The sequence below is a fragment of the Bufo bufo genome, chromosome 10 (genome assembly GCF_905171765.1).
Source record: "Bufo bufo chromosome 10, aBufBuf1.1, whole genome shotgun sequence".
Classification (NCBI taxonomy): Eukaryota; Metazoa; Chordata; class Amphibia; order Anura; family Bufonidae; genus Bufo; species Bufo bufo.
The window spans coordinates 29,150,260-29,168,616 of NC_053398.1; the positions used below are offsets into that span (position 1 = coordinate 29,150,260).

An 18,357-nucleotide genomic window follows, 5' to 3' on the forward strand; every position below is an offset into this window, starting at 1 on the left:
CTATAGCAGTCGGCACAAAGAAGACCTCCTCTATAGATGCCCACAGAAGAGCCTTGCACTGATTAGTGAAATGTGTGATGCTCTAATTGAGTCACTCAACAGGCTTATTAACTGACTCGCAAGTTGCTGCGTTCCCAGAATGGCAAAATCCAACAGTGCTGGATTTCTTTGCGATTCTGGGGTTGTAGCAACTTGAAAATCGTGCTGCAACCCTATTTAGTCCAGTGGTTGCGCAGCTACGCAGCGATCTTTGATCGCTCATCGGGTGTTTCAGGCAAGATGGCCGTGTAACCCCAACCGAAGTCCCGGAAAACTCCTTCAAACATAATTCCTCCTCTGATTTGCAGGTGCCAAGAACTTCTCCAGTACATTTTTACAAACCGAGAAGAAATCCGGACCGAGTTCTGCAACCTGGAGATGCGTCTGAAGCAAACAGAACTAAAGGCCATTTACCAGAGGCAGTACCACGAGCAGATTCAGATGATGTGCTCCCATGAGCAGACGCTAAAGGTGAGTCCTTCAGACGTGAATGTCACCAAGTATAGTGCGACTCCTCAACCTGCCAAGTTATGCAGACTTTGTGAAATTAAAAATGTCAGAAGGCTTAAACTTGATTAAATGCCATATGGTTTTAACTTGTAGCGTCTCCTCTCCTGCGCAGCAACGATGGTTTAAAGGAAATACATTTCACGAAAAGATTACATACACTCGATAGATGTGTGGTGAGGTTTTCAACGAACATGACTGTTTGCTTTCAATGGACATATGGTTGGCATCTCTGAACTGCCTTAATTCTTGAAAGTTTTGCTACAGAACTCAGAATTGGTGAGAGGACCATATGCCGGTGTATTTGATTTAGAATTTTTTTTTTTTTCTTCTTGCGAACATGCTGACGATCTCAAGCACATATTAAAATGAAAGCTTGAATTTACAGGACGTAAAGTAGCAACCTGCCACCTGACAATATAGGGTTGGATTTTTTATATATATTTTTTTTTTTACTTGGCAGCTGTTTCCATTTAATATTTTTTTATAATCTGTTTGTGGACCTGAGATGACGTCAGAGTAACTATAGAGACAGCAGCTCCACCGAGCGATATGCCAAAAGGAATTCCCAAGAAGTTGGATGACGCTGAGATCTGCTCGGTTGTCAGGAATTTATTCTAACCCCCTGTACCCCACTCACCCTGCAATCACTGGATGTGCCAATTTTGCATATAGTGAGGTGAAAAATCATAGAAAAAGATATGAGATTGTGTGAGGAGTATGATAGACGTTGTGTACAGGGGTGTCACAATGAAGAGGTGCAGAGGATGCAGGCACACCAGGGCTTCAAAGGCGACCCAGAAGATCCCTCTGCTCCACAGAAGGAGACCAGTACTATAAAGTACACGTGATACTTTGGGGGCCATTTACAGGTTTTTGCATTGGAGCCTAGAAGCCTCAAGTTATTCCTCTGCTTGTGGCTTAATATTAAATAGGTTACTCACTTTTGGAAACATGCATTTAATAAGCTTAGTAGTGTCTTAGTCTTTTGCTTCTTGAAAAGCCAGGTTCCCTATTTACGAAAGTCATGTTATTCCCTGTCTGATGGAACAGAGAAAAAATTCAGATCCTGCTAGTAGGGCATCTCGGCTCTATACAGAAAAAAGGGCTCAATAGTTTTAAGAGACCAATTGAAAAAATTATTTTTAGCTCATAATGATTAGCACTAATAATAATAAAAAAAAAATATTGCCCCTAAAGGTTTACATAGCTTTTAAAGGAAATCTGTCACCTCTACTATGCTACCCTCACTGAGCGTTTCTAAATGTTCATTGTGCTACCCTAAACATATAAATTACGCTTTTAATTTCATTTGCAAACTAATTCAATAAGTATTATGCATTTTTGTACTTCCCGCCCTTTATGCAAATTAACATAAAAGAGTCATATCTTACTTGTGTGACCAGAGAAGAGTCATATTTTCAAGCTCTGACTCATCTCAGGGTAATTTGCATATGTATCAAATCGTTTTTTTTTACACAATAAAAGCACACAGAGCTATGGGGACTGGGTATTGCGGATGTGCTAGCGGCCATCTAGCAACCCATGTCCTCAGCTCTAGACACAAAATCCTGGCGACAGGTCCCCTTTAAAGATTTCCTAAAGTGACCAACCCCTTTAAATTGGGCGACCTGTGGCCTCTGGCTGTCAGGGCATGCTGGGAGTTGTGTGTGTATATATATATATATATATGTGTGTGTATATATATATATGTATATATATATATATATATATATATGCTCACTGCATAAGCTGACTTCAATAATAAAGCTCCCCCTAGTGGTGGCGATCAGAATGTTATTGTATTATTATCTGGCAACAAATTGCATTTAGAGCAATAAATAAAAAAATTGAGCACCAACCGCTATAGATAAATTAAGAAATTACTCTGCATAGTATTTTGGATCTATAGAAAGTAAAAGTGATGCTCGAGGAAGGACAGTCATTTTTGCTTCGATGATGGTATCCAAATGTTTTTCAAAGGCAGAATTTTTAGAGGTCACTAGTTTTGTTTGTGGAAACTCATCATATTGTAGTTTAATGCCGTCTGTTTTGTAGGCAACTCTGAAGAGGGATCACAGACTGGAGGCTTTGATGGCCAAACAGGCCATTATACAGAAGAGAAAACAAGAGGAGATGAAACGTTTTGAGGAGAACACAAATTGGCTCCATCGTCTGGAAAATGAAATGAAATTGCTGGGTCCGGACAAGCAGATTCCAGTGGTAAGATCTGGGCTTTGGCTTATTGACTAAAATGTTCTATATTTTGTTTCAAGGCTTTCATCTTAGTGAATGATACTCGTACTTTATAGAATATGTATTATTTTTGCTGTATGACCGTACATGTAGTCTTACCATTTTATGAATGTCACTGCAAAATTTTAATAATTTTCTAAATTGTTGTCTTCAATAATTTCCTACCATCTTGCTTCTGCAAAGCTCTCCTTGTTCCTCCCTTCTTTTTCTTAGTATTATAGATAGCAGCAGGGATGGGGAGGAAGTTGTACATGGCAGATCAGAGTGTGGATAGGGGGTATGTATTCAAGGAAGACTGCTCACACAGTTGGGGAGAGAAGCGCGTACAAGGCATTTTTTGGGGTGAAGACTCGCACAGGCTGTGTACAAGTATAGAGAGAATGAGAGGTTAAAGGGAAGCTCAATGGGGAGAAGAGAAATCGTACACTCCTCAGCATCGGTGACTGGCAGTACAAGTGAGAGGAGATGTAGAATGGGAAATCAGTCTAGGAATGAAGCGGTGCTCCTACTTGAGAGCTAGTGAAGACTGCAGCATCCTGGACACACAGGCCTTACATCCATCATGTATTACTTTCACATGATAAAATTTTAAAACTAGGAGCAGGTTGTAAACTAAAAATAAATGACTTATTTGTACTCAAGGTAAAAAATCTTTTTTTAAATGCCAAAGGTGTCCATTGCTTTTAAATCTGCATTATCATCTCACATTCTTATTTAATTTAATATAATGTAAAATTATTCCCAGTATCCTATAATTTCCTGAACGCCTACCAGAAAGTCGGTCATTGTTTTGTTTTTTTTTCTCTTTTTTTTGAGGCCTCAGACGTGTGTAACGATTGTAGAAGGCGATGAATTTGAATATTGTAATATTTTCTATTTTAAGTTAATTTCCAATAGTTTTTGATTCTTCACAGATTTCACTTGTTAATATTTCATAAGCTTCTCTTGCAAAGTAGCCATGATCCTTTTCTATAAATAGCTCCTGTGACATTTTCATGAATAATTTACCCCAGCCAGTAGTTAATTGTAAAGGCCTAGAATAAGTTGGGCATTTCATAATCGCCCCCTGATAAATGTGCCTGGAAGTTGATGTATGCGTTGCTCCAGTCTGCAGGAAAGCTGTAAGTTTTCAAATTTTTTTTTTCTCTGTTTCAGGAGCTTTCCAAAGATTTACAATGCAGCCACTTAAAACTAGAAGTAAAAGATTTGAAAGCTCAGATTGAACACATGAATCTCCTCCTGTCTCTTCAAGAACGTGAATATAGATACAGTGAAAAGTAGGTGCATATGTGGTTTTTATGTTATATTTTGTTTCTCATAAAATTTTGCTTGAATCTACAGGAGTTGATTAAAAGTTTGGCTGAAAATTTGTCTTTTAACACTTGCTGAAGTTCAATATGGCATAGTGGCTTATCATCAAGCTTAAAGGGGTTTTCCCCACTAACAATACTTATCCCTGGGCCATAGGATAGGCCAGTGATGGCTAACCTCCTGCACTCCAGCTGTGGGGAAACTACAACTCCCAGCATGCTCTATTCATTTTTATGGAGTTCTTAGAACAGCCAAGGCAAGTGTACATCTTGGGAGTCGTAGTTTTACCACAGCTGGAGTGCCGGAGGTTAGCAATCACAGGAATAGGGGATACATCTATGATTGCTGGTGGGACCTCTGGAACTACCAGGAGTCACAAAAACAGAAGTTAAAGATTGCCTAATGAGAATAAAGCGGTGGTTCACGTGTGACCACCACTCCATTCACTTCTGTGGCATTGCTGGAGGTCACATGAGAGCTGTTCAGGAGCAGTCCAATGGAAGTGAGTCGAGCATTAGTCAGCGCACCACCACTCCATGTCATAGGGCAGTGATGTCGAACCTTTTAGAGGCCGAGTGCCCAAACTGCAACCCAAAACCCACTTATTTATCGTAAAGTGCCAACACGGCAATTTACCTGAATACTATAGTTCAATATAGTATATATTCCATGTACTTTATCATTTAGCTATTAAAGCCTGCCTACATTCAGTGCCCTGCCTGTGCTGTTCATGGTGCACCCTGCGCTGATGAATGGCAGGAAAAGTCTAAGGCATATTGGTACACTATAGACTTTTCACAGTGCGGGTGCCCACAGAGAGGGCTCTGAGTGCCGCCTCTGGCACCCGTGCCATAGGTTCGCCATCACTGTCATTGGGCATTCTGGGACCTCTGCTCTCTTGATCTCTGTTAGTTCCAGTGGCGGGACCCCCATCGATCAGATGCTTTTCTCTTATCCTCTGGCTAGGGGATATTCCTTGTAAACACCTCTGAAAAGTGCTTAGGGAGGGATGCATAAAACTATAAAAAAAAAAAAGCACCCCCCGCACCAGTCTTTGTCGTGAGACGTCATGACAACACATGTTACTGCCGCAGCCACTCACTGAAATTGCAGAAGCCAGTCATTGGCTGCACTAGTCAAGTATGTCGACATGAAGTTCCTGCTGCCGCACATTAAACAAAGACTGGCGAGGAGGAGCTGGAGTGGATAAGCAATGGTTCTTTTATGGGTTTTTTATGCAACTTTTTCTTGATCCTTGACAAACCCCTTTAGCTTTAACCTTTCACCACTCCTGACATGCCTGTTTTAATAGCTCCATGCATTCCCCATGTAATAACAATTCTGGAGCATCTCTTCTTATGGCTCTATGTTGTGCCATTCCTTTATTATTTGCACTAGAAGTTATGAATGAATTGCCATTAGACTTCGGTAAGGGTACAGAAGGGAGGTAACCAGTTGGGGGGTGTGCCTGCACAGTCTGAAAATGGCAGCACTGATTGGATAGTGAGTCTGTGCAGGTACACACCCCCCAACTGGTTACCACCCCTCTATACCCTTACTGCAGACTGCTGGCAATACATTCATAACTTCTAGTAGAGATAATTAAGAAATGGCGCAACACAAAGCCATAGGACTAGATGCTCCAGAATTGTTATTGCATGGGTTAATGCATGAATGTATTAAAAAAGGCGTGTCAGGAGGGGTGAAAGGTCATCGTTAAGGAGTCAAAAAAGCTCTATTCATTATCTTTTTATAAAAAAAAAAAAAAGTAGCCGCCATTGTCCACATTATACAATTACTATTTAGTTATTACGATCTTTCGAATATAAGGTAATCGCAGGTTGCTGTGAATTCAGCAGTATGTGGCGAGTTCCCTTGCAACGCCACCATAGGGGAAATAAATCCTTACATGATACACATTGAAATCATAAGACATAGGACTACATATGCCCTGCATACTTGTACTGAGCGTTCATCCAGGACCAACACTACTTACCGTAGGCCTCATACTTGGAGGCAGTTACCCTGCATATCCTAAAGAGTCTTTAGTAATCTAGCGAATAAAGCTATGTTAACACGTAGCAGTATGTTATCATTTATAACTAGTTTTGTGTGTTCTGTTGCAGAGTGATAAAAGGAATCCATCTTACTGATGACTCTTTATTTTCCCTTTTGCTATTCTAGGTTGCTCAATACTTTTCTACCTGCCTTCCGGAGGCAATATGAGATGTTGCAACAGGCTGGATTAGCGAATGCCGTCATAGAGTCTGATTTCCAGGAACTCAAGCACCTGGTCCAGAGAGAGAAGGCCGTCGTATGGGCCGACCAGACAATTGTCGAAGTTCCGAACAAAGCTGATGTACCAGATATTACATCTATTCTCTCCTTTCCTCATCTGGCGTACACCCAGACAACGCCATGCAGTAAGATCTGTTCTGCTTCATAGTTTCATATGATAATTAAAATGAAGCTCCACCTTTTGATTAACACTGGTCAAGGATCATTAGTTATAGATCCTGGCATGATTGTGATTTTTTTATTTTTTTTATCCTTTTTTAACCACCTGTAGTCCAGCTCGGGCTGTGGGAAAAGTACTTAACTGTTCTTCCCAAACTGAGCTTGTGCAGAAAGTGGAGGGGGGAGGGCTGCTTTAGATGCTGCTATCTCCTGAATGGTAGCAGCTAGAAACATGTAACTGGTCTTGTTTGATAGCTGGCATTCCTGACTTTCGTCCAAGATAAACAGGAGATATCACTGTTAGAAATCGAGTCGGGAATAATCACTGTTAAAACCTGCTTTTACTTTCACTTTCAGCTCTATTCACTGCATCCCAATTTCTATCATTGATATCTTCCCATGTTCTGAACAGATTGCCGTTATTCTGGTATTTTCTGAAAGCGGTCCCTCTCCCTGTCAGTGTGGGGGAGAATGAGGGAGCAGCTGCAGAGCTGACAGGCTGCAGGAGAAAAGATGAAATAGTAAAATAAATATATAGAAATGTGGTATTATCTGTACTGACCCACATAATAATTTTTATTTATTTTTGTACCCAACATTGAATGAATGCCGTAAATAAATTCCACAAAATGTAAAAAATTCTATACCCCAAAATGGTTGCTAAAAAACCTACAACTAATCTCACAAAATAATTTAAAAAAAATTTGAAGAAATTTTTTTAAAGTTATGGCTGCTAGAACACAAAGGGGGAAAATATTATTAGTTCTTAAGGCTAAAATTAATTATGTCACTAAGGAATTCAAAATACAATAGTGTCCCCTGAGTTGTGCGCCAACAAGATTTACTGCAGACACACAATTAAAAAAGTTACATTTTTTGGAGCGTTTTTCCAATTTTAACATGACTGTTAGGAGGTTAATATATTTTTTTAGTTTGTTTTACTATTTGCTTCTTAGAAGCCATTGGCAAGCTGCTGTTAAAGACTCTGTTCGGCTCTGTTTGCGTCTGCTTCCTCGTCATAGTTCCCACCATAACCGACAGCAAAAGTAGCACTTCTTGCAGAGCTATTTTTCTTGCCAAAAAGATGGACGCCTCTGCGGACCCGATGTACCCCCTACAGTTAGTCAAAGTGGTTTGTCTGTATTCATGGTACAATGGATCTGGTAGAGTGTTGTGGCTTCCATTATAAATTGAAGCCACATCACTGATCTGAACAAATCTTTATAGTTTTAAGCAACTCCTTTTCGTCCTATAAATGCATATGGGGGGATTTATCATAAGGTTATTACTTGGTCAGTTCTGCTTGAGTCTTTGTCATACCTTGCACCAAATGTATCAAACGGCGCATGTTTTTTTTTTTTTTTTTTAGCACTTTTGTCTGTAATGTTATTCTAGGTTTTTATGCCACCCCCTAACTAGCTGCAGTGATAAATCTGGAGTGAAATCCAAGGGCATCTGTCAGCAGATTTGTACCTATGACACTGGCTGACCTGTTACATGTGCACTTGGCAGCTGAAGGCATCTGTGTTGGTCCCATGTACATATGTGCCCGCATTGCTGAGAAAAATGATGTTTTAGTATATGCAATGAGCCTCTAGGAGCAACAGGGGCGTTACCATTACACCTAGAGGCTCTGCTCTCTCTGCAACTGCCGCACCCTCTGCTCTTGGATTCACAGGGCCAGGCAGTGAAAAACATAATCATACCTGACCCTGTCAATGAAAGTGGAACGGGCACGGCAGTTGCAGAGAGAGCAGAGCCTCTAAGTGTAATGGCAATGCCCCCATTGCTCCTAGAGGCTCATTTGCATTTATTAAAACTTAATTTTTCTCAGCAGTGCGGTCACATATGTACATGGGACCAACACAGATGCCTTCAGCTTCCAAGCACTCTGAAGAGTAAAGACTTAAAGGGAACCTGTCACCGGGATTTTGTGTATAGAGCTGAGGACATGGGTTGCTAGATGGCCGCTAGCACATCCGCTATACCCAGTCCCCATAGCTCTGTGTGCTTTTATTGTGTATAAAAACCGATTTGTTACATATGCAAATTAACCTGAGAGGAGTCAGAGCTTGAAAATATGACTCTTCTCTGGTCACACAAGTAAGATATGACTCTTTTATGTTAATTTGCATATGTATCAAATCGTTTTTTTTACAGAATAAAAGCACACAGAGCTATGGGGACTGGGTATTGCGGATGTGCTAGTGGCCATCTAGCAGCCCATGTCCTCAGCTCTATACACAAAATCCCGGTGACAGGTTCCCTTTAATGAAAGTGAAAAAAAAAAATATTAAAGTACCATAATTTTGACATATAAGACGCACCTGCTATTAAGAAGCAACTAGGTTTTAGAGGAGGAAAATAAAAAATATATTTTTCAACAGACCTTAGTTCGGACCCCAAAGGTTACTAAGACCCCAAAGCAGACCTCAGCTCAGACCGTCAATGTTAATAAGACCTCAGCTCAGAACACCAATATTAAAGGGATTCTGTCACCTTGTTTTAGCCTATAGAGCTGCGGACATGCACGGCTAGATCGCCGCTAGCATGTCTGCAATATACCGGTCCCATAAAGCGGTGTCCTTTTATTGTGCTTAAAAAATGATTTTAGAGATATGTAAATGACCCTGGTAAGGTGCCCAAGAGGCTGTACTAACCTTCTTCGTGCCCAGCCACGCCCCCTGTGAAGGAGCCCAGCACCGCCTGCGTCCTCCGAATCTCCTCCTTTCTTCACAGTTAGATTACCGTAATCTTGCGATGCGCGAACTTGCGCATGCGCAGTTCCTTCCCTGAGGCTACAGCAGGTGGCGATATACATTTTATTGAATAACTCAGTGGCTATGCTAAATTTTAAATTAGGCTGAGTTCACATCAGCGTTCAGCCTTTCCGTTCTCCTGCTCTATTATAGGAGCAAGAGAACGGAAAGGACGGATTCGGCACATAACTGAGCCTACGGACCCCATAGACTATAATGGGGTCCGTTAGGTTTCCGCTCAGAAGATTATTTTGGAGCGGAGACAAAAGTTGTGCGCGCAGGACTTAGGTTTACGCTCAGAGGAAGTTTTTTGAAGCGGAGACAAAAGTCCTGCGCGCACAACTTCTGTCTCCGCTCCAAAATCATCTTCTTACAGAGCCCGTATAGGGAATGCTGTATTCACCACTCCCCGGTCCTTCTGTACTAATATGAACTTCCGTAATGGATTTATAAAAAAACAACTCAATAGGTATAATACATATTTGAATACAGTGAAATCTTTTTGTGTCACTCATTAATATTTCCTCACTAATAATTAAAACTAAATCTTACAGTATTGATGGGATAGTTCTTATCCATTTGCACAACCGGGATGTAAAAAATTGTATTTATTTTTTTCTTTCTTATAGGAGAGAAACAGGCTAATAAAAAACAGCCCATATGCAGCGAAGCACCAAACGAAATCGTGCCAGCTGCCAAGCCGTGCACTGGACAAGACAGTAAGTGTATTCTTCTGAGTATCAGCGACAGCCACATTATCAGCCCCTTGGCGACCGTTGTCTCTTACCGTTTCTTGCAGCCATTCTGAATATACGATTAACGATAGCGAGAGTCTGAATTATTTTATCCTTTTGGTTCTTGTGTTTACCTGGAAAATGATATTGAACATCTGCAAGATCAGAAAGTAGAAATGCAAGTAATCATTTTAGAAAAAAGTTCCAGACTAAGATATTAAAAACAAACTTCTAATCTCCTTAGACATAGCAAAACCAATAATATACACAATTATGGTAACTGTCTTGGGAAGGGGGATTTATTTTAAAGCATTCCTGGTGAAATTTCTTAAAGGCCCCCTTATGCCACATTTTTTTAAGGCTACTTTCACACTAGCGTTTTTGATGGATCCGGCAGGGTTCAGCAAAAAAAACGCTTCCGTTACTGATAATACAACCATCTGCATCCGTCAGGAACAGATCTGTTTGTATTATATGTAGCGCAGCCAAGACTGATCCGTCATGATCACCATTGAAAGTCAATGGGGGACGGATCCGTTTTCTATTGTGTCAGAGAAAATGTTTTACTTTCATGCTGCGGTTTGCTCGCTCCGGTATGAGAACGCAACCAAAATGCATTCCGTTCTGTTCAGTTACGTTTTGTCCCCATGGGGACAAAATGGAAGTGTTTTTTTTTGTTTTTTTTTCGGTATTGAGACCCTATGACGGAACTCAGTACCGGAAAATGTTAACGCTAGTGTGAAAGTAGCCTAACAAAAAAAAAAAAGGCACATTATGGCACACGCCTCAAGTGCCAAGAAAAGTGAGTGGGGTTTAATGGGAGGGAATTCAATTTGCACAGATCACAGCTCATGTCAGGTTGCTTTGCCCCACTGGTCACCAGATTTATTAATTGGGCATTTATGGGACCAGCTGGAACATCAGCGACCTACAAGTGTTCAGGATCTACAGGCCCAGCTGCAACATCTGTGGGGGCGAATGTGCCGCAGAATACCATACAGAACCCGTATGCCTGCATGCCCAACCGTATCTCATCTTGTATCCAGAGTAGAGGTGCCCAGCATGGTGCTATAGAGCCTTCCCCAATAATAAATGCTCACATATGGTATATCATAATTAGATTTGCACATAAGAAGTTAAAATTCCATTCCAACACCTCCTTCTCGGTGCAATATTTTTTTTTATTTTTTTTTTCAATGAGTGTATATTACATGTGTTTTTGTTTTGAGGGCGACTTTCTAAGCCGTGTAACCAGAAACCTAAAGATGTTAATCCCAAATAGAATATACCCTGGAAGGTTTAATAATGTGCTGACAAGAAGAGTCGCAACAAAACTGGAAAGGACAAACCTCACAGTTTCCTATTGTTAAAAAATTAACTCCCAAAGTTCCCTCAATATAAATGAAGATTTATATAGATCTACTTGCACCTTCTGGGGAACCGGTTCTCAGCCTTAATCAGTTCAATATGTTAGAACGGAAGGTGGACGATGCGCGGAAATTACAAACCCAAGGCCACCTGTTAAACTGTGGTCATTAGTCCATATTTAGAGAGCCATATTTAATATCCATTATAATTGTAGGGATTTCACATGTCAACAAAAATGCTAAAGTGTTTTTTACTTGGCCATTTCCTCCACCTTATTTTTAGTGGCTTCATCTGTGAGCCTTTAGACCCTCTGTTGCATTTATCAAAATATATATCCGGTTTTGTGCATTACAGTATTTTCTGCTGAATTTACAGCTGCGTTGCTCAATATTTCATGTAAGAGTCTTGTAGACATTGTTGTCTTCCCAGTACGAATGCATATTACATTACAAATCTAGCGGTGCTCCTGGGCAGGAACGATGACCACTAATGATGAACACAGGGTAAAACTCATGGTCTGTGGGACAAAGCAATAGAGATTCCCTTTATTTATTTATTTATTTTTAAAATCAGATTTGTCTTATGTCCGTTATGAATTATCAATGCAGAACGGCGGCAGGATCACGTGCTTTTTATATCGCAAGAGATCCAAGAAAACATCTATAGTGTATGAATTTAGGGGGTTTCTGTCCATCTCGGTGAGCCGGACAAATAAATGAGAAAAAAACAAACAGCAGGTGGCGATATACATTTTATTGAATAACTCAGTGGCTATGCTAAATTTTAAATTAGGCTGAATTCACATCACCGTTCAGCCTTTCCATTCTCCTGCTCTATTATAGGAGCAGGAGAATGGAAAGGACGGATTCGGCACATAACTGAGCCGAACGGAGCCTACGGACCCCATAGACTATAATGGGGTCCGTTAGGTTTACGCTCAGAAGATTATTTTTGAAGCGGAGACAAAAGTCCTGCGCGCACAACTTTTGTCTCCGCTCCAAAATCATCTTCTGAGCGGAAACCTAACGGACCCCATTATAGTCGGTATCTGTCACTACATTATGCTGCCCTTACAGAGGGTAGCATATCCGACCTGGAAGGCTCCCATTAAAGAAATAATTAACCTAAAAAATGCAAAAAATAAATAAAATGAATAAATTACCTACCTGATAGGTTGGGGTCTGAGACCAATCAATTGCTTGACGTGGTCGCAGTGCTCCAGTGAGTGGCGTGGCAGCATCTTCACAGCTCATTAAGCACAACGCCGTCTATTAGATAGCGGCTGTGCTTTGTATTGTTTACTTGAATGAGACTGAGCTGCGCCTAGGGCATGTGACAAATGAATGGCCTAGGAAGAGGCGGCGGCGCTCAGCAGGGGTGACGGAAGTCGGATCCCGCTGATCTGATAGGTCATCAAAACTGAAAATTCGGGCAACCCCTTTAATTTCTTCCTCTCCTTTCATCCTATCTTGTCCTCGTATGACAATTAAAACTGCGGACTATGTGAAGAAAAATCTCTGTTTCCCAGAAGCTCAGCCTTGTCCCCCTCCTCCTCTTTACTATAGTGTGTGGCTGTAAGACAACAGGCTATAGCAGGAACCTCCCCCTCTGCCTTTTTTTTTCCCAAAAGGACAAAGAAAAATAATAAAGCCCATCCCGTTGATCTAGTATTGCCTCTTTAGCAGTTCCCCAGATGAAAATGGAACAAAGCAGCAGATTAACCCCTGAGTCCTCTGTAGGATTTCTACAAGACTGTTCAGGGAAATATAGAAAATCCTGCAGGGTGACAAACAGGTTTCTAGGTTTAGCGTTCATCTAAGGGTCCATTCACATGACTTATTCGTTTTGCCATCCGCAAATCATGGACACCGGCCCGTGTGCATTCCACATTTTACAGATCATCATCTCCCGCCTTTTGTTAGGAATGCCTATTCTTGTTCACAAAACGGACAAAAATAGGACATGTTCTATTTTTTACGCGGGGCCACAGAACAGACATTGAAATGAACAGAAGCGCATCCCGATCTGCCAAAAATGCGGATCAGATGCTGACTGAAAATACTGTTGTTTGAGTGGACCCTAATACAAACATTAAAAGGCAGCCATGTAAAATCTTAAATGGGTTATCCCATGACTACCGTAAAAAATTAAAATCAGACATCATATAGCACATGACAATCTGTTTCTAACGAAGCTAGAACCAGCCCTGTATCTCACATGGGTCCAGAGATCTCTCCATTCATTGCTCTGCTAGATTTATATCAAGCTGGCAGCTCAAGGGGAGTGTCTTTTCTGCTGCAGCTCAGGGGGCGTGTCCATGCTCTTCCTATCACAACTCAGGAGGCAGTCGAAAAAAATTGAAAAAATTATTAAAATGGAAACTCTGCCAAAAAAGTGAAATTTTGAAATTGTATCTCTATTTTCCATTAATTCTTGTAGAACACCTAAAGGGTTAATGTTTGTAAAATCAGTTTTGAATACCTTGAGGGGTGTAGTTTATAGAATGGGGTCATTTTTGGGTGGTTTCTATTATGTAAGCCTCGCAAAGTGACTTCAGACCTGAACTGGTCCCTAAAAGTTGGGTTTTTGAAAATTACAGAAAAATTTCAAGATTTGCTTCTAAACTTCTAAGCCTTGTAACGTCCCCAAAAATAAAATATCATTCCCAAAATGATCCAAACATGAAGTAGACATATGGGGAATGTAAAGTAATAACTATTTTTGGAGGTTTTACGATGTATTATAGAAGTAGAGAAATTGTAATTTTTGGTAAATTTCCAATTTTTTTTATAAATAAAAATTATTTTTTTTTACTTCATTTTACCAGTGTCATGAAGTACAATATGTGACGAAAAAACTGTCTCAGAATGGCCTGGATAAGTCAAAGCGTTTTAAAGTTATCACCACATAAAGTGGCACTGGTCAGATTTGCAAAAAATGGCCTGGTCCTAAGGTGAAATAAGGCTGTGTCCTTAAGGGGTTAAAGCCCTTTTACACTCAGAAGAGTTCCTTCCAGACAGTCGCCTGCACGTCAGTGAAGGAGACCGCCGCATTTACATGCAGCGATCTCCTTTACAGTATGGAGAGGAGCAATCACTAATGCCATCACTCGTCCTCCTACAAACTGACTGCGTGCCGGAAGCAGAGTTCAGTTTAGACACCACAATCTGCTGCCGGCAGATGATGATTTAGGTGTCTGCACCAACGTTTTGCTTGTTCATCGGGTAATCAGCGGCCCCTTTACACAGTCAGATTATCACTAACGAGCAATCATACACCGGGCACTCTAAAGGGGCCTTTAGTCCTGTCGTATATCACTGTGTATCCGTTGGTAAATGGTAACGATTGGCGGTATTAATATCTTTATATGCTGTGTTGTAAATGGTGGTATGTGCAGTCAACATGTACTATCCACTAATAGTCATTATGAGTGTTGTTCTCAAGTCCCACAAAACTAATTATTTTTAATGTAGGTGTCTAGTTTCCATGCAAAATGGTAATTGTTTTTCAATTCATCAAACCCAGCCACGAGGGAATTTGCTAACTTGCATATCATAAAGCTAATCACTAGCAGTTTGTTTACTTCTTTCTGGATTTCATGTTTTGGTTAAAGCGTGGGCTGTCTCCTCCTGACAGAACATCTCTTCTTTCAGTACAGAGTTCTCTTGAGTGCACCCAACGTCTTTGTAGAGTTGAGGCAACCATTTTTGTCAGTGTTCTGGCTTCTAGACTTTTTGATTCACTTTTAAATATTTTTAAACCTATAACAGACTATAGATTATTTGAAGAAGCACTGCTGTGTGACTGACCGCTTGTGAGCTGCAAGATAATATCAGTATCTATCAGACTCTACTGGCATCTCACAGACAACAACCCTCCCCACCAAGCTTCGCTTTCCTTATTTCCCTGTATGTCTCCTTATGCATGGAGCACTGCAGAAGATATAATTTCTGCCTTATCTAAATGACCAAAAGTGCAGAGATATAGTGAGTCCCTACAATGCTTAGCTGTCTTTCCACAACTCCCCTGACTGTATATATATCTGTTTATGCTGTGTGCAGACTGCCCAGTGTATCTTTTGAGATGCTGCTTCACACTGCTCTCATTTCTTCCTTCTCTAAACGACCAGAAGTGCAGAGATATAGTCAGTCCCTACAATGCTTAGCTGCAGTTCCACAACTCCCATGACTGTCTATACAGTACAGACCAAAAGTTTGGACACACCTTCTCATTCAAAGAGTTTTCTTTTATTTTCATGACTATGAAAATTGTAGATTCACACTGAAGGCATCAAAACTATGAATTAACACATGTGGAATTATATACATAACAAACAAGTGTGAAACAACTGAAAATATGTCATATTCTAGGTTCTTCAAAGTAGCCACCTTTTGCTTTGATTACTGCTTTGCACACTCTTGGCATTCTCTTGATGAGCTTCAAGAGGTAGTCCCCTGAAATGGTTTTCACTTCACAGGTGTTCCCTGTCAGGTTTAATAAGTGGGATTTCTTGCCTTATAAATGGGGTTGGGACCATCAGTGGCATTGAGGAGAAGTCAGGTGTATACACAGCTGATAGTCCTATTGAATAGACTGTTAGAATTTGTATTATGGCAAGAAAAAAGCAGCTAAGTAAAGAAAAACGAGTGGCCATCATTACTTTAAGAAATGAAGGTAGGTCAGTCAGCCGAAAAATTGGGAAAACTTTGAAAGTAAGGGCTATTTGACCATGAAGGAGAGTGACGGGGTGCTGCGCCAGATGACCTGGCCTCCACAGTCACCGGACCTGAACCCAATAGAGATGGTTTGGGGTGAGCTGGACCGCAGAGTGAAGGCAAAAGGGCCAATAAGTGCTAAGCATCTCTGGGAACTCCTTCAAGACTGTTGGAAGACCATTTCAGGGGACTACCTCTTGAAGCTCATCAAGAGAATGCCAAGAGTGTGCAAAGCAGTAATCAAAGCAAAAGGTGGCTACTTTGAAGAAACTAGAATATGACATATTTTCAGTTGTTTCACACTTGTTTGTTATGTATATAATTCCACATGTGTTAATTCATAGTTTTGATGCCTTCATAGTCATGAAAATAAAGAAAACTCTTTGAATGAGAAGGTGTGTCCAAACTGGTCTGTACTGTATATCTGTCTATGCTGTGTGCAGACTCTCCAGTGTATCCTATTAGATGCTGCTTCACACTGCTCTTCCTTGCTGCCTGCTTCTAAGAGCTGACAGGGAGGAAGCTTTCACAAGCAGGAGACTGGCGGAAGCTGTATCACATAACTCACACTGAGACTCTGCGGTGTATCTTATGTCACTGGTCTATCACTTGCTGCCCCTAGGTAGGACTCAAAATGGGGCAATTGCAGTGTAAGTCTACATTCTCTGTATCTCTGCACTCGCTTTCTTCAATATGCTTTTATTTATCTGCTCTCAGAAAGGACTGGGAACACATCCCTTCCACGTGTAACACCACAAGCCCGAGTGCCGACCAGATCTACTACTTGTTGCATTCTATCTCTGCAAAGCCAGACGCATGATCGGAAATGTCGGCTGAATTAGGAGAACCATATTAAAGAGGAGGCAAGATGGCAGACAAGCTGTATGCTAAATCTTCTACATTATTCTTTAATAGTAGCCTATGCTGCAGTATATAGGCAAAAAGGAGAGTGCCTCATATGGCAATGTGAAATGAAATGTTTAAAAAAAAAAAAAAAAAAGGTTATGGCTCTGGGAAGGCAGGGAGTAAAAAAAATAAAAATGGAGGAAAAAACGGGAAATCACTTGGTCCTGAAGTTATTCGTATTAAGAATGTTATGGTCATGGTCCAATTACTTTAGATTGCACTAAGAGAATAACATGTTTAGGGTTTAGTAACTTTGAGTATTTGAAACCCATGATTGTAGGACTTATCTACTGTTCATGACTTTCATCTTGGCAATCCTAGGTAATATAAGCAGTGTATATGAGGTATGAATACTCTACGTATGCATGGCTCTATAGATGCACACACGTCTGCAGAACCACAATCCCCAAGATACATACTTTTAAAATACATTATGTAAACTATGGCTGCCTGGACATCTGCCATGTATGCCAATACAATTGCATATGTTAGCCATTATGTCTCACTGAAAAAAAATAAAAACCCAGAAATCAAACTTAAAGGGCACGTCCACACATGGAAATGAAAAATATCTGTTGTGGATTTCTCTGCAAAATACACATTTAGTAACATGCCGATTTTGCTGCCTTTTCTCCACTGATTGTTTTTTTTTTTTTCTTTTTCTGCTACTGTAATTCCGGATGGAAAATCTGCATCGCATAGTTGTAAAGTTCAGTGTTTATTAAAGGGGTTGTGCAGCCAGTAATATTGATGACCTGTCCTCAGCATAGGTCATTAATATCTAATTGTTGGGGGTCTGACTCATGGCACCTGAGGATAGGTCATCAATATTAATGTCTGCTCAACCCTCCCGCCCCCGGAAAAGGAGAACTCCAAAACAAAGAAAATGCCCTCTCACCTTTTCAACAGCCCTCCATTTCAGCACTGAGCGGTTGCCCATCCAACCGCTTTCGGGCCCTGACAAACCAAAAGTGACGGCATCCCGTCCGTGGTCACATTGACCACTGCTGCCATTCAGTGGTCTCAGCATTGACCAGAAGCACCAGCGACAGGAACATTGGCTCTGGAAAGGATGCATAGAAAAAGATGAGTGTTTTTTCTTTTTCTTTTTTGGGGGGGTGGGGGGTTCGGAGCTTACTAATTAGATTAAATTAGAGGGAGGTATCAGACAACCCCTTTAAACACTTAAGAACCATCATTGTTGTTCCACTCGAACCTGGATTCTTAGGTTTTGACTGGAATTAGGACTTAGGGTCCATTCACACGTCCGCAACATGTTTTGCGGATTCTTTTCTATAAAAGAAT

At 40.8% G+C, this 18,357-nt stretch overlaps 1 protein-coding gene across 1 annotated transcript in view; it reads left to right on the forward strand.

The window, feature by feature from the left end:
* The window catches only part of KIF18A (kinesin family member 18A), a 124,281-nt gene that overhangs the window by 87,094 nt on the left and 18,830 nt on the right, over positions 1-18,357 (forward strand). The window contains exons 10-14 of the mRNA XM_040410327.1: positions 348-510; positions 2,605-2,769; positions 3,958-4,079; positions 6,298-6,536; positions 9,959-10,048. Coding sequence (XP_040266261.1) covers positions 348-510; positions 2,605-2,769; positions 3,958-4,079; positions 6,298-6,536; positions 9,959-10,048 — 779 coding nt within the window. The remainder of the gene's footprint in view (positions 1-347; positions 511-2,604; positions 2,770-3,957; positions 4,080-6,297; positions 6,537-9,958; positions 10,049-18,357) is intronic.